This window comes from Chinchilla lanigera, unplaced genomic scaffold, assembly GCF_000276665.1.
Source record: "Chinchilla lanigera isolate Chin_1 unplaced genomic scaffold, ChiLan1.0 scaffold00075, whole genome shotgun sequence".
NCBI lineage: Eukaryota > Metazoa > Chordata > Mammalia > Rodentia > Chinchillidae > Chinchilla > Chinchilla lanigera.
Genome location: NW_004955476.1, coordinates 8,613,524 through 8,625,809, shown reverse-complemented (window position 1 = coordinate 8,625,809; position 12,286 = coordinate 8,613,524). Strand labels below are relative to the sequence as shown.

The following is a 12,286-nucleotide window of genomic DNA, read 5'->3' as shown; positions in this document are numbered from 1 at the left end:
AGGGGGGGCTCCTCGGGGAGAGGGATGGAGTGGACAGGGGTGGAGTGTGATGGGTCAGGAATACAGTCCACACACACCGGTGATTGAAAAATGAGAGAGCTCCTTGGGAAGAGTAGGAGGAGACACTGAGGTGAACGCAGCAGAACCACGAGGAGAGATGATTATTAGGGATGTGGGAACCGGGATTAGCTCCCAGGCTGTGGGTGGAGGGAGCAGTGCTCAGGAACCTGGGGAAGAGAAAAACAGCAGGGCCTCACTTCATAGAGTGAGGGAATTTGGGTGAACACAGGCTTTGGGAGTCTCAGGATGTCTGGAAAATCCACTCCGGACAGCAGCAGAGGACAGAAAGCTTTGGGATGGTCCCTAGTGAAGCACAGGTTACGACTGTGTTATTTCTGAATACGCTGCTGTTCTCACTGCTGCCCATGGTGCACAAGTCCGTCCCATTGGCTCATCTGCCCCTCTCCCTGGCGGGATGGAGGAGGTTGTGTTGTGTTATTTCACATTGTAGAGGAGCTGATTGGCTCTCCTTCAAGTAGCAGAGTCTGCCTTGAAGAAACCTGGTTTTGCTGACTTTATTCTTGAGTCAACATAGAAGTGGAAGGTTGCTTAATTCAGAAACACCTTAGGAGTGGACATTGAAAGGTGCACCGAGAGGCGTGAATGACAGGAATGCCTGGAGAGGAGCAGTGCTGGGATTGTGGGGCAGACCTGGTGGTGAGAATGGAAAGCTGGTGCTGGTGAAGGGGAGGAGGTGAGCAGGAAGCCAGTGGCTCGAGAGTGGAAAGAAGCCGAGGGATGGAGTTGCCATGAAAATAGACCGAGCTGAAGTCATAGCTGAAGAAAAAGGGGGCCGGGTGAGGTGACTTGACAACAACCTGCCCGCTTCTCCTGAGAAGTTATAGTCTCCTGGTTTGTTTAGATGACCTGCCTGAGGGCAGGAGGAGGAGGTGCATGCCAGGGAAATGCTCAGCTTGCACTTTATGATGCGGTTCCTCTTTTTATTTTGATCTTGTACTTGTTTCCCACCCCTGTTTCAGGTGAAGTGCTTCTTCTGCCTGATTTTAGCCAAAGGATGCTCCGCCCTGCCTTGATTTCTATGGAGACCACCGAGCTGGTGCGGCTTCTATGGACACTTCTTCTTGCTTCTTCTCTACCCCTCAAGGTCTTCACCTCCACCTGCAGCTTGGCGTTAACCCTGGGTCCAGGGCGCCTGTGATGAACGTGAGGAGAGATCCTGAAGACCCTCGCTCCTCTGCTGAGCAGCGATGGCCAGGCACCTTCCGCACCCAGTCCTAACGTGGGTCCGACCATCACCGGAAGGCAAGTGCTAAGACTAACAGCTGATTTGCATTTTATTTAAATTTGATGGACTGAATTTTGGACAGTTTCCATGGCAGAAAAATATATTTCATTTTCTGGACACAACGGCTGGCAGTCAGATACTTGCTGCCTTCGTACCGTGTGGCCAGATCACTGACCTCACCCCAGAGGCGTTTCCACAGTGGAACATCTGCCCCCAGGCAAGGTGTGTGGGAGATCCGGCCTCTGATTTAGGCTCAGAAGTGCCAGGCTGTTTCTCTAGACCTGTGAAGGTCTGGAGAGCAGTGTTGAGTCCCCAGGCCGAGAGCATGGGGTGTGCTGATTTAAAAACAGAAAATGCAAAGTTGGACTGAAAATATCCTTAGTCTTCCAAGCAATCTGCTTAAGGGTTCCAAACTTACCTTCTTTTGGTGAGCAAAGAGGCTGCCCTATTTTCCCCCCTTTCTTTCTTTCTTGTTTTCTTCTTCTTGTACAACTGGAACCAGCCATTTCCCAAAGCCACCACCATGGAGGTCGCAATGGTGAGTGCGGAGAGCTCAGGGTGCAACAGTCACATGCCTTATGGGTACGCGGCCCAGGCCCGGGCCCGGGAACGCGAGAGGCTGGCCCACTCCAGGGCCGCTGCGGCTGCGGCTGTCGCAGCAGCCACTGCTGCTGTGGAAGGCAGTGGAGGATCTGGGGGGTCCCACCACCACCACCAGACCCGGGGCGCCTGCACCTCCCATGAGCCTCAGGGCGGCCGTGGTAGTCGAAGGAGGAAGCGACAGCGGCCCGAGAAGAAGAAAGTCCACCACCGGCAGGGCAGCTTCCCTCACTGCTCTGATCTGATGCCCAGTGGCTCTGAGGAGAAGATCCTGAGGGAGTTGAGTGAGGAGGAGGACGAGGAGGAAGAAGAGGAGGAAGAGGAGGAGGAGGGGAGGTTCTACTACAGCGAGGAGGACCATGGCGACGAGTGTTCCTACACGGACCTGCTGCCCCAGGAGGATGGTGGTGGTGGCGGCTACAGCTCGGTCCGCTATAGTGACTGCTGTGAGCGTGTGGTCATCAACGTGTCCGGCCTGCGCTTCGAGACCCAGATGAAAACCTTGGCCCAGTTTCCAGAGACTCTGCTGGGGGACCCTGAGAAGAGGACTCAGTACTTTGACCCTTTGCGCAACGAGTATTTTTTTGACAGGAACAGGCCCAGCTTTGATGCCATCTTGTATTATTACCAGTCGGGAGGGCGCCTGAAGAGGCCAGTCAATGTGCCCTTCGACATCTTCACTGAGGAGGTGAAGTTCTACCAGCTGGGCGAGGAGGCCCTACTCAAGTTCCGAGAGGATGAAGGGTTCGTAAGGGAAGAGGAGGACAGGGCCCTGCCAGAGAATGAGTTCAAAAAGCAGGTCTGGCTCCTCTTCGAGTATCCGGAGAGCTCCAGTCCCGCCAGGGGCATCGCCATTGTGTCAGTCCTGGTCATTTTGATCTCCATCGTCATCTTTTGCCTGGAGACCTTGCCCGAGTTCAGGGACGACAGGGACCTGGTCATGGCGCTGAGTGCCGGTGGGCACAGCGGGTCCATGAATGACACCTCGGTGCCCCGCCTGGAGAACTCGGGGCACACAATCTTCAACGATCCCTTCTTCATTGTGGAGACCGTGTGCATTGTGTGGTTTTCCTTTGAGTTTGTGGTCCGCTGCTTTGCCTGTCCCAGCCAAGCCCTCTTCTTCAAAAACATCATGAACATCATTGACATCGTCTCCATCTTGCCTTACTTCATCACCCTGGGCACGGATCTGGCCCAGCAGCAGGAGGGCAGCAACGGGCAGCAGCAGCAGGCCATGTCCTTTGCCATCCTCAGGATCATCCGTCTGGTCCGCGTGTTCCGTATCTTCAAGCTCTCCAGACACTCCAAAGGCTTGCAGATCCTGGGCCACACACTCCGAGCCAGCATGCGCGAGCTGGGCCTTCTCATCTTCTTCCTCTTCATCGGGGTCATCCTCTTCTCCAGTGCTGTGTATTTCGCAGAGGCGGATGAGCCCACCACCCATTTCCAAAGCATCCCCGATGCGTTCTGGTGGGCTGTGGTCACCATGACAACTGTGGGCTATGGGGACATGAAGCCCATCACGGTGGGGGGCAAGATCGTGGGGTCCCTGTGTGCCATTGCGGGTGTCCTAACCATTGCTTTGCCAGTGCCAGTGATCGTCTCTAACTTCAACTATTTCTACCACAGAGAGACTGAAAATGAGGAACAGACGCAGCTGACACAGAATGCAGTCAGCTGCCCGTACCTCCCTTCCAATTTGCTCAAGAAGTTTCGAAGCTCCACCTCTTCCTCCCTGGGGGACAAGTCTGAGTATCTGGAGATGGAGGAAGGGGTGAAGGAGTCCCTGTGTGGGAAGGACGAGCAGTGTCAGGGGAGGGGCGAAGACAGCGAGGCAGATAAGAACAACTGTTCCAACGCAAAGGCTGTGGAGACCGATGTGTGAATGGCTCTCTCCACCAGCCACGGCCCCCTGGCATCTCCAAATATATTTATGCATAGACAGTGCAGTTATGAAAATGAAATATGCAAATGAGTCCAATGCATACGGTAGTAGCCATGGAATGGTAATACGTGGCATAATTGTTACTAAACTTGTATCACATGTCAAATAAATGAAACATCTTGGAGAAGAGGGAGGCTTAAATAGGAGCAAATCTATCTTTATATTTTTTATTAGAATGCAAGAATTTTGCACATGAACTGAAAGAGATGTTAATAGTAAAGCTGGTTCCACGGAGAGAGAGAAAGTTGTGTGTGTGTGTGAGGGTGTGTGCCTATGTGTGTATGTGTAAGTAAATTGTCAACGTTGTTGGTAGTCGTGCAGTGACAAGGCCAGTTGGCATTTTGAAGTATTTACTATGTAAGAACTAATGAATCTGAGCAGTCGTGTACCAGTGCTTTAATAGCATCTCCAGTGTCTTTGGATTCTGTAGTTGTTTTTTAAAAATTGTAAGAGTTATTGTGTACAAAAAAGAGAAAGTAAATTATTTAACAGAATATAGGTCACAATTTTATCTTGGATTTAATTAAAGTTTATTTTTGACTGGAAATTAACTTTTAAAAAGGCTGCAGGGGCCTTCAGAAATTGATTATATTTTATTATTAATTTTGGGAAGCGATGACAACAAATGCCTAACATTATGGAAAAGATGGAACTGGAGAAAATGTAACGGGTGTTGTTCCCAGGTAACAGGACTGAAATTCGTTTCTCTTTGCACTCCTTTATATGCTGAAGATTGAGAGACACTTCATACTGTGAATGTTTACTAATGTAACAGTTCAATGACAATCATTGGAAGAATAATTTCTTAGTCTTATTTCATTCCTCTCTCCTTTTCTTTGTGTGAGACTGATGACCACACAAGTAACAGCACACGATTCTCTCCTATTTTGAAACCTAACTGATGCACAAAGGGACTGTGAAGTAAAATTTAGTAACTGAATCTTTTGAAATTGGTCTGTTACATTGATGCTTCAGAAACCATACTATTTTAAATATTCTTCTGCCTCTTAAGTCCAGAATAACTTAACCAAAGTTAATGCATGCACTGAAAGAATTCTCGAAGAAATACGATGCCCAGCAGCTACAGTGACTGTGGCTTCAGATCTTTTTCTATTAAATGTGCAACAAAAATGCCAGATTCATTAAGTTTATTCTTTTGAGTGCACTGTAGAACAGCAGAATATGAGGATTCACCTCCAAGTTTAGCATTCTCCTTACTAAACTGCATGTAAGGAAGCATTGTCTCAAATCACCTGGTTTCCCCATCACAGTCATAGCCATCTTCATTAAAGGATTTTGTGACACACATAACAGCATTTGATTCACAACAAGGTGTTCCAAAGTGTGAGGAAAAAACTAGTAATTTACCTTGCACTACTGACTCCTAATAAGATAAAAGTTAGCAAACTCAACCTACTTCCACAAGAGCCCTTACTTTTTAATTTTTTAATGAACTTTGGTCCTCTACAAAATGGTTGTGTTGAGCTTGGTAAACCCCCCCAAATACCAAGTAGGTTATCTCTATACAGGGTGCACTCTGATACTGTGAAAAGAAAATTATAAAAGATCTGAAATTGCTTTGGTCAAGGTTTTTCAATCGGGACCATCATGTGGTCAATCTTTCCCCTTCTTTAATGGCATTTAAAATTTGAATGAATTAAGTTTTAAGGTGAAAAGTTAATGTACACCCTTCTCCTAGCCTTGCCCTTTCATCTTCACCCGTAGGGAAACACTTTTCTAGGGCACCATTTGGAGAATGGAAGGCAGCAAGCAGTGGGGCTGACTGAATATGGAGAGCGAGATCAACAGTGGACAGTAGACTGGACAAAGCAAGCACAGGTCAGCTGTGACCATGACTCCAAAGACGACGTTTTAACATGTTTAGGGTTCAGAGCAAAAACGTAACGAGTGTTACCTCAGGATAAGGCTATTTAGGTTCATCCCTAGTGCTATGGCAAAGGCACGTACCGTTTCTGCACTCAAATGGCCTCATTCGTGAAAAGGAAGGCACATAAAGCATGTCACGTGACATGGTGATGGAGAATAAACACGAACACGTAAAATCCAAAATGTCTAAAATCTTGACTTTCATGTACATGTCTGACCTAAATTATTTAACTTTCTCTTGGAGAAAGAGGTAGTAAGGACTCGTGAGTTTCATGTAGTCTGTCAGGAGACTGTAAAAATAATGAATTGTTTTGTTAATGTTGTCCTTGCACAATATTGATTTTCAGATACAAACTAGCCAATCCCCGACTAATTACTGGAGTTTCTTCTTTGGGTGTAAGATCTCAGGGATGTCTGTAGACAAGAGACCATGTTTCTTATGCTATCCCCACCTAGATCCGATTATATCTTAAAATAAGGGTTCTCTAGTTAATGATGTTTATTGAACATTCTGTAATAGCAGTGACTGTGATTTGGCTATGTTGTGAAGGAAAGATGTACTGAATTTCATTGTTTATATAACTTCCTTTTTAGCTCTGAAAAGTTAAATTTATTTGCTGATACATGTTACATTGATGTTGCTGAGAATTCAGGAAATAGCATAATTTAGGGATCCTAGGGTTTGATTTAATCTCACGTGGTTTTTTTACGGTAAAAAGGTCAGCAGTGCTGATCATGGGCTTTCAGGCTAAATACTACTAGGCTGTCACTAAAAGTGTGTTTCTCCCCTCCCTGCAGGAAGCATTTATTTTAGGGCATCTGGATCTTGCTTCTACACTAAGAGAAAGCTCTTAAGCCTCAAGAATTGCATAGGGACACTTTGCATGCAACACTTCTCTTACAGAGAAGGTGTGAAAGCAGGACGTTCAGTGCAGCTGTGAATTTATAGCATTTTTTCCAAGTTGAAGCTCGGCAAAGTGCTTTAGAATCATTTGTGAAAATTTTATACTAAGGAAAATGCTTCCAGTCAGTCTGTGTAGCTGATTTAGGAAACTGGATCTTAGATCCACCATACTGGTGTGTTGTAAGAGAAAAGAGAAATGACCCCATGTAGAGATCAGAATTCTTGGGATCTGGGACATAGAGCTGCTTTCCGGTGGTAGCATTACCCAAAGCGCACTATCTGAGGGCCATCCTCAGCAGACTGTTCCAAAGGAAGATGCATTGTTCTTCTCTGCAGATGCCTGATGAGGAAACACTTAGGCCTAACAGTTATGAGGATGAGAGGAGGAATAAATAATCCTTTTGATTCCTGTGGAAGGGCATTAGTAGTTCCCAGGAGAATGACAGCTGACCCAGGGAGTCAAGAGCTGTTACCAGCTTTGTGTGGATCCTTTTATCGAGTCTCAGGGCACGCTTCTCTTTTTCTTTTTCCCTCCCTTCCTTTCCATTCCCTTCTCTTGTCTTCCTGTCTGTCTTCCTCCTCTCTCTCGCCCCCTCTGTAAATCCAGGATATTGGGCTACATTATTACTTTCTCTCTTCTAGTGCCAAGATTTTTCCTGGGGACTTAAAGTATTATACTTTCTTTATATTTCCTGAGTATCTTTCAAGTCATAGCAGCCTGGATTTTTTTTTCTTTTTTTTTTAGTTCAGTGTTAAGAGCATAATGGTTTTAAAATCTCACTGATAGGTTAACTGCAGTATCAGGAGTTTGAGGTTTTTAGAATGTAAATTAAGCTGAATGAATAAGATGTATTTTGAAGCTATTTATCCTGATATCTAAAGAGAATTCATTCACTTAACAAAAACTAACTCCTCTGTCTCCAGTTGAATACTTGTGGTGAAAGTTGGTAAGTAAACCTTTTGATTTCTTACTTTGTCGTAGTGCCATGTTGTCAGTAAACAGAGTTCCAGGACCTACACTGGCGAACTGCCTATACACATACAGCTTTTCACAACTGCTGTGGCATTGCTTGTCAGATTTTCTCCAAACAGGATCATGGCAGCTTTGTGAAAATCTCCTCATTCAGCATGCATTGAAATGGAACTCAGTATATGAATAGGGTATACCTAAAGAAAATACTCGGAATTAAGACATGTAATTTCCTAATTTTTAAAAAGCCTACATCAATACATAGAAAATTATTTTTAATTGCATTGGAATAATAACAGGAGCATTCCCACTTCCCAACAGAGTCAGAAATGGTGGTGTTCCTGATCAATTTCCAGGACTTTCATGGATGTGGAACGTTAACATTGCGGCTCTTAGCGGGTAAAGGAAGACTTCGGGTGCCATTTACGTTTTGAAGTGAACCTGTGCTGGTGTGCTCATGTGCAGGGTGCAGACGGTAACATCCCTCTTTATGTTTTTTTTTTTTTTTTATTGATACAGTTTAGGATGATTACGGGTTGTCATTCAGTGACACAAGGGCCTCTTCCAGGAAATCTTCTTGACCCAAAAGTCACTCTGAATTCTGCAAGGGACATGTGATATGGACAAAAGGTACTTCTTGGTTTTCCTGCCTGAAAAGAAATTTGATCTAAGGACAGGATTTTCCAGGACTTTGTAGCCACCGCCACAGGTTAGCAGACAATCCCTGTGCTAGGACGGGAATCTGCTACCGTGTGCAGCAAGGCGAGGGAGCGCGTTGTGTTTGAGATGGGAGGAACCGGTGCTGTTTTTGCAGGAAATGGGAATATGTATTTCTGAAAAGCAAATGAAGATTAGGATTGTGCTCGGAGTTTTATTTCTGGCTTGGTTCTCTGTTTCCATAGCAGTCCCAATTTCTCACAGTAGCTTCTTTGTAAAAGTATGCTAATACACATCAAGCCATATGGCCTAACTTGAAGTTCAGAAAATACGGTCATCTTATTTATGGGTAAATCACCTTTCCCACAGCATGAGTTTGTTGCTTTAAAATCACGGTGTGTGTTAAGGAGCAGAAACCCTCCCTGGGGCTCAAGCATCCCCTGCAGGTCTGAGGCATCAGAATAGATGTTTGGGGCAAATAGCGTGCTCGTCCTCTTGTCATGGTCTTGGAGAGGATATCTCCCAACCCACTGGTCACAGTGCTGGTGCCTGATGATTCGTTTGTTTTCAGTGGGGTCTTGGAAGGAGACTTAGTCATGAGAGTACCTGGCACTAAATGAGTTGGTTCCTCACCTGCAAAAGATCTACTGGGGAGAGTTCTGGTATCCGGTGTCTTATCTGCGTCTGCTGTTGCTCAGGCTCAGAATGCTACTATCTCCTGTTATATAGCCAGCAGAGGGAATGCACAAATCATAAAAAAGGAAAGTGATATAGTTCACACAAACCACAGAAACTCCAGAGCTAGAAGCTCAGTGAAACTGAACTGGGAAGCTAAGACTGAGGCTCCAACAGCTCATGTTCGTGAGAACTAGATACGAAGGCCTTAGGGAGGCCTTTGTCCTGGTGCCTCGCCACCAGCAGAAGGCACCAAGAGGTGAGAAGGCAGAAACAAGCTGGTGAGTGAATGTATAAGTGAATGTTGTCTGGAAATATAACAGAAGTGCAACCCTCCTGAGCCTTAGTTTTAATAGTATTTATTGAGAACTGCTAATAACTACAGAATATATGTTACTTCTTTCCAGGTATTAGCATTGTATTGAAATGCACTTGGAGTGTATTTTCATAAGTCTGTAGATCGAGGGTGGATTTTCAAAGCCACAGAGGATGAAGGCATTTTTAATCCTCCGTTTCTTAAATCGTGGGCTTTTGAGGGTCAGCCACCTTGTAAACTAGTCAAAGTGGTCGTGTAGGTGACCCCCATGGGCATCCACTAAAGCTGGGCCGGCGTTGAGCCAAGTAATGATATTTGTTTAAAAAGAGCTGTAATATATTCCTGTTTTCGCATATATTGTGTATTTCTTATTTTGCCGTCATTCTGGCAAAAGACTTGTCTAAGCAATAACGGTCTAAGGCAGTGACAGAGAACCTTTCAAGGCTTTCAGTGAAATAGACAGTTGTGGTGCGCATGGCACAGGTTCGCCAGCACTAGTTTAACACATCGAAACAGGAAGAAAAGCGAAAGTGTAGGACTTTCATGAGTAGCTGAATGCATGTGTTTTTTGGAGAAATGGTGTTACTTGCAGACTGAAAAAGTCTTCACGTTAAGTTGGATTTTTATGTCACAGAGCTGTAATACTATTAGACAGTCCATGGGACAAGGGTATGTAGAATTTCATTCTCAGTAGAAAGGGTTAATTTGTGTGCTTTGTCAGATATTTCCAGATGCTCACTCTATTTTGTTTCATGTCTGTTATGTCTGCTATGTAAAAATGGATGTAGAATGGAAACTGAACCGTGTGACCTGTAGCTCTACGATGGCTCCCTTTGACACAGACTAACCTAAAACCTTTATCTTTCTCTTCCTGGTGGTACGTTGTGACTTCCTGCATTGTCTCAGGTTTAATTATAACCCCAAAAAGTTTTATGCTGGTTTTGATACATACTCTGATATCTTTTTGAGCACTCACATACAAAGCCATAGAGAAGTTGGAAACAGCTTCTCTCCTGGAGCCGGAAATGAGCCTCTTCCAGGGTGGGGGCCACACTAGTTAACAGAGGATGCATGCTGTGCTGTGTATAAGCGGGGTACATCTGTACCTGAATGGATTGATGTTTTCCCCAAAGAACACTAATCGCGTTGATAGCACCTGAGTGAGTCTTTTCTGTCTGTTTGAATTGGTGAGGATCATGATCCAAGTGAGACATTCATTTGCTACCAGGCTGAGTAGGAAATAATTAATGAAGATCCCACTGCACTGAACTCTGTCAAGAGATGAGAGACTCTCCAGGGAATGCCTTAGCATTTATATTTATTTATTCGCTCGCCATTCTTGGTTCGTGTCACTGTTGGTGTTACTGTAGGGAAAGATTTTTAATTTTAGGGTGAGTTGCCTAAAAGTTATTAAAACGACATTTGGTAAAAGCAGAGATTTGAAGCATCACACTTATTAGCTTTAGGTGTATGTCTAGTTAAATATTTCAAGAAATTAATATGAGGTTTGGAGATTGCAATCTATATTCAGAGCCGTTTATTTGGAGAGAGATTTATCCCATAAATAATGATTCAGATACTCAGGTTTGTGGAGATGGTAATAGAGTCTGGTTTCCCTCTCTTTTCCTGACTTTTCCACATTATGTTCAAACGGGTGAATCTTACATAAATACTTCATCTTCTAGCAGATTAAGTGAAAAGCTTGGCTACAAATTGAATAACAGATAACAAGACTACTTGATAGGTTGCTTTTTCTCCCAGCATTTGCTGATGATCAGTTTGGAAGTAGATTTTAGCCAATGAGTAATGCAATACAGGGATGGCCTCTGTGCATGTCAGAATCGACCTAAATGAGCAGGTCCATTAGAAGCAGGTTTTCTGCCCCTGTTCCTAGAAAGATTCTCAGAACTTTCGGCCTGTGTCCTCCAGGACGGATGCTGTCTATGAGAAGGCAGCAAACAGATATTTATTTTTTCCTGCAGGGGTAACAGAGCCTAAGCAGGATCCAGGACTAGAGCCAGCTAACTGGGAGGTAGGTGGGAGGAGCAAGGAGTTATGGCTGACATCAGTCATTAATCTGATGTTGAAAAGGCCTGGGTCATCCAAAAACTGCTGCATTTGTAATGTCAGTCTTGCTAACCCAGGAAATCCAGGAAGCTGAGTGGATCTCTTAGAGGAAGTTTATGTGCGGGCATGTCCCAGTGTTCCGATTCTCTTTGCTTTTTTTTTTTTTTGGTTTTTCTCCGGTACCGGGAACGGAACTCACGACCTTGCGCTTGCCAGGCAGGCGCTTTTTGCCGCTGAGCCAAATCCCCAGCCCCGATTCTCTTTGCTTTTATCTTTGTGGATACTCACCTAACAGAACCATAGAACTGATGGCTATGTGTCTGACCGAGGATGAAACTCCCCACTTCTGAGTAAGGGGCTTTTCCTGTCTTTAGGAGATCCCCACGTGAGCGCTTACATTTCAAAGGGAGAGTCCCCCACCCCTTTCACAGGTCCAGCAGAGTGGTACATTAAAATTAAGACTCAATGAGGCAAACCCATAGCAGCCCCGAGGAGGAATGTCAGGAACACAGAGGCACTCAATCTGTTTGCGTTGGTTGTTGTTGGTGTGCAAGGTTGGGAGGAGGGAGAAAGTCATAAAATTTGTGCAGCCTAATTAGAAGGCTGCTGTCATATGCACCTTGCTGATGTAACTGCTGCGGGTGGTGGCTGCTTCTCCTCTACAAGAAGAGGAGGTGTCGTTTCACTACTAGAATCCACAGGCTTCACAGGCTGCAAGGCAGTGTGAGAACCCGAGGAGAAAGAGAGGGTTAGATTCGATAAGGATGAGGCGACGTACAGTACACCGAGGTGTGAATCATCTGGCAACACCAGCTATTTTTACTCTCTCAAGGGATTGACTAGAACCTGGCTGGGATTGTTTCTGTTCAGGAATTGCTGTTTCCTTTGTGTACGTCCACAGTCAGAGATCACTTAAGTATTGCCTGGGTGAATCCTGCCCTCAGTGCTGAAATAGGTGA

At 45.2% G+C, this 12,286-nt stretch overlaps 1 protein-coding gene across 1 annotated transcript; it reads left to right on the top strand.

The window, feature by feature from the left end:
* The first annotated feature begins 1,045 nt into the window (after window positions 1–1,045).
* On the top strand, window positions 1,046–4,791 carry Kcna4 (potassium channel, voltage gated shaker related subfamily A, member 4). Its single transcript, XM_005401759.2, has one exon. It carries the CDS (start codon window positions 1,830–1,832, stop codon window positions 3,789–3,791), a length of 1,962 nt encoding a protein of 653 aa, XP_005401816.1. The 5' UTR covers window positions 1,046–1,829; the 3' UTR covers window positions 3,792–4,791.
* The last annotated feature ends 7,495 nt before the right edge of the window (window positions 4,792–12,286 follow it).

What these genes read in the sequence shown, in the direction of transcription:
- Kcna4 (XM_005401759.2), top strand. Translation starts at nt 1,830, where the DNA reads ATGGAGGTCGCAATGGTGAGTGCGGAGAGCTCAGGGTGCAACAGTCAC.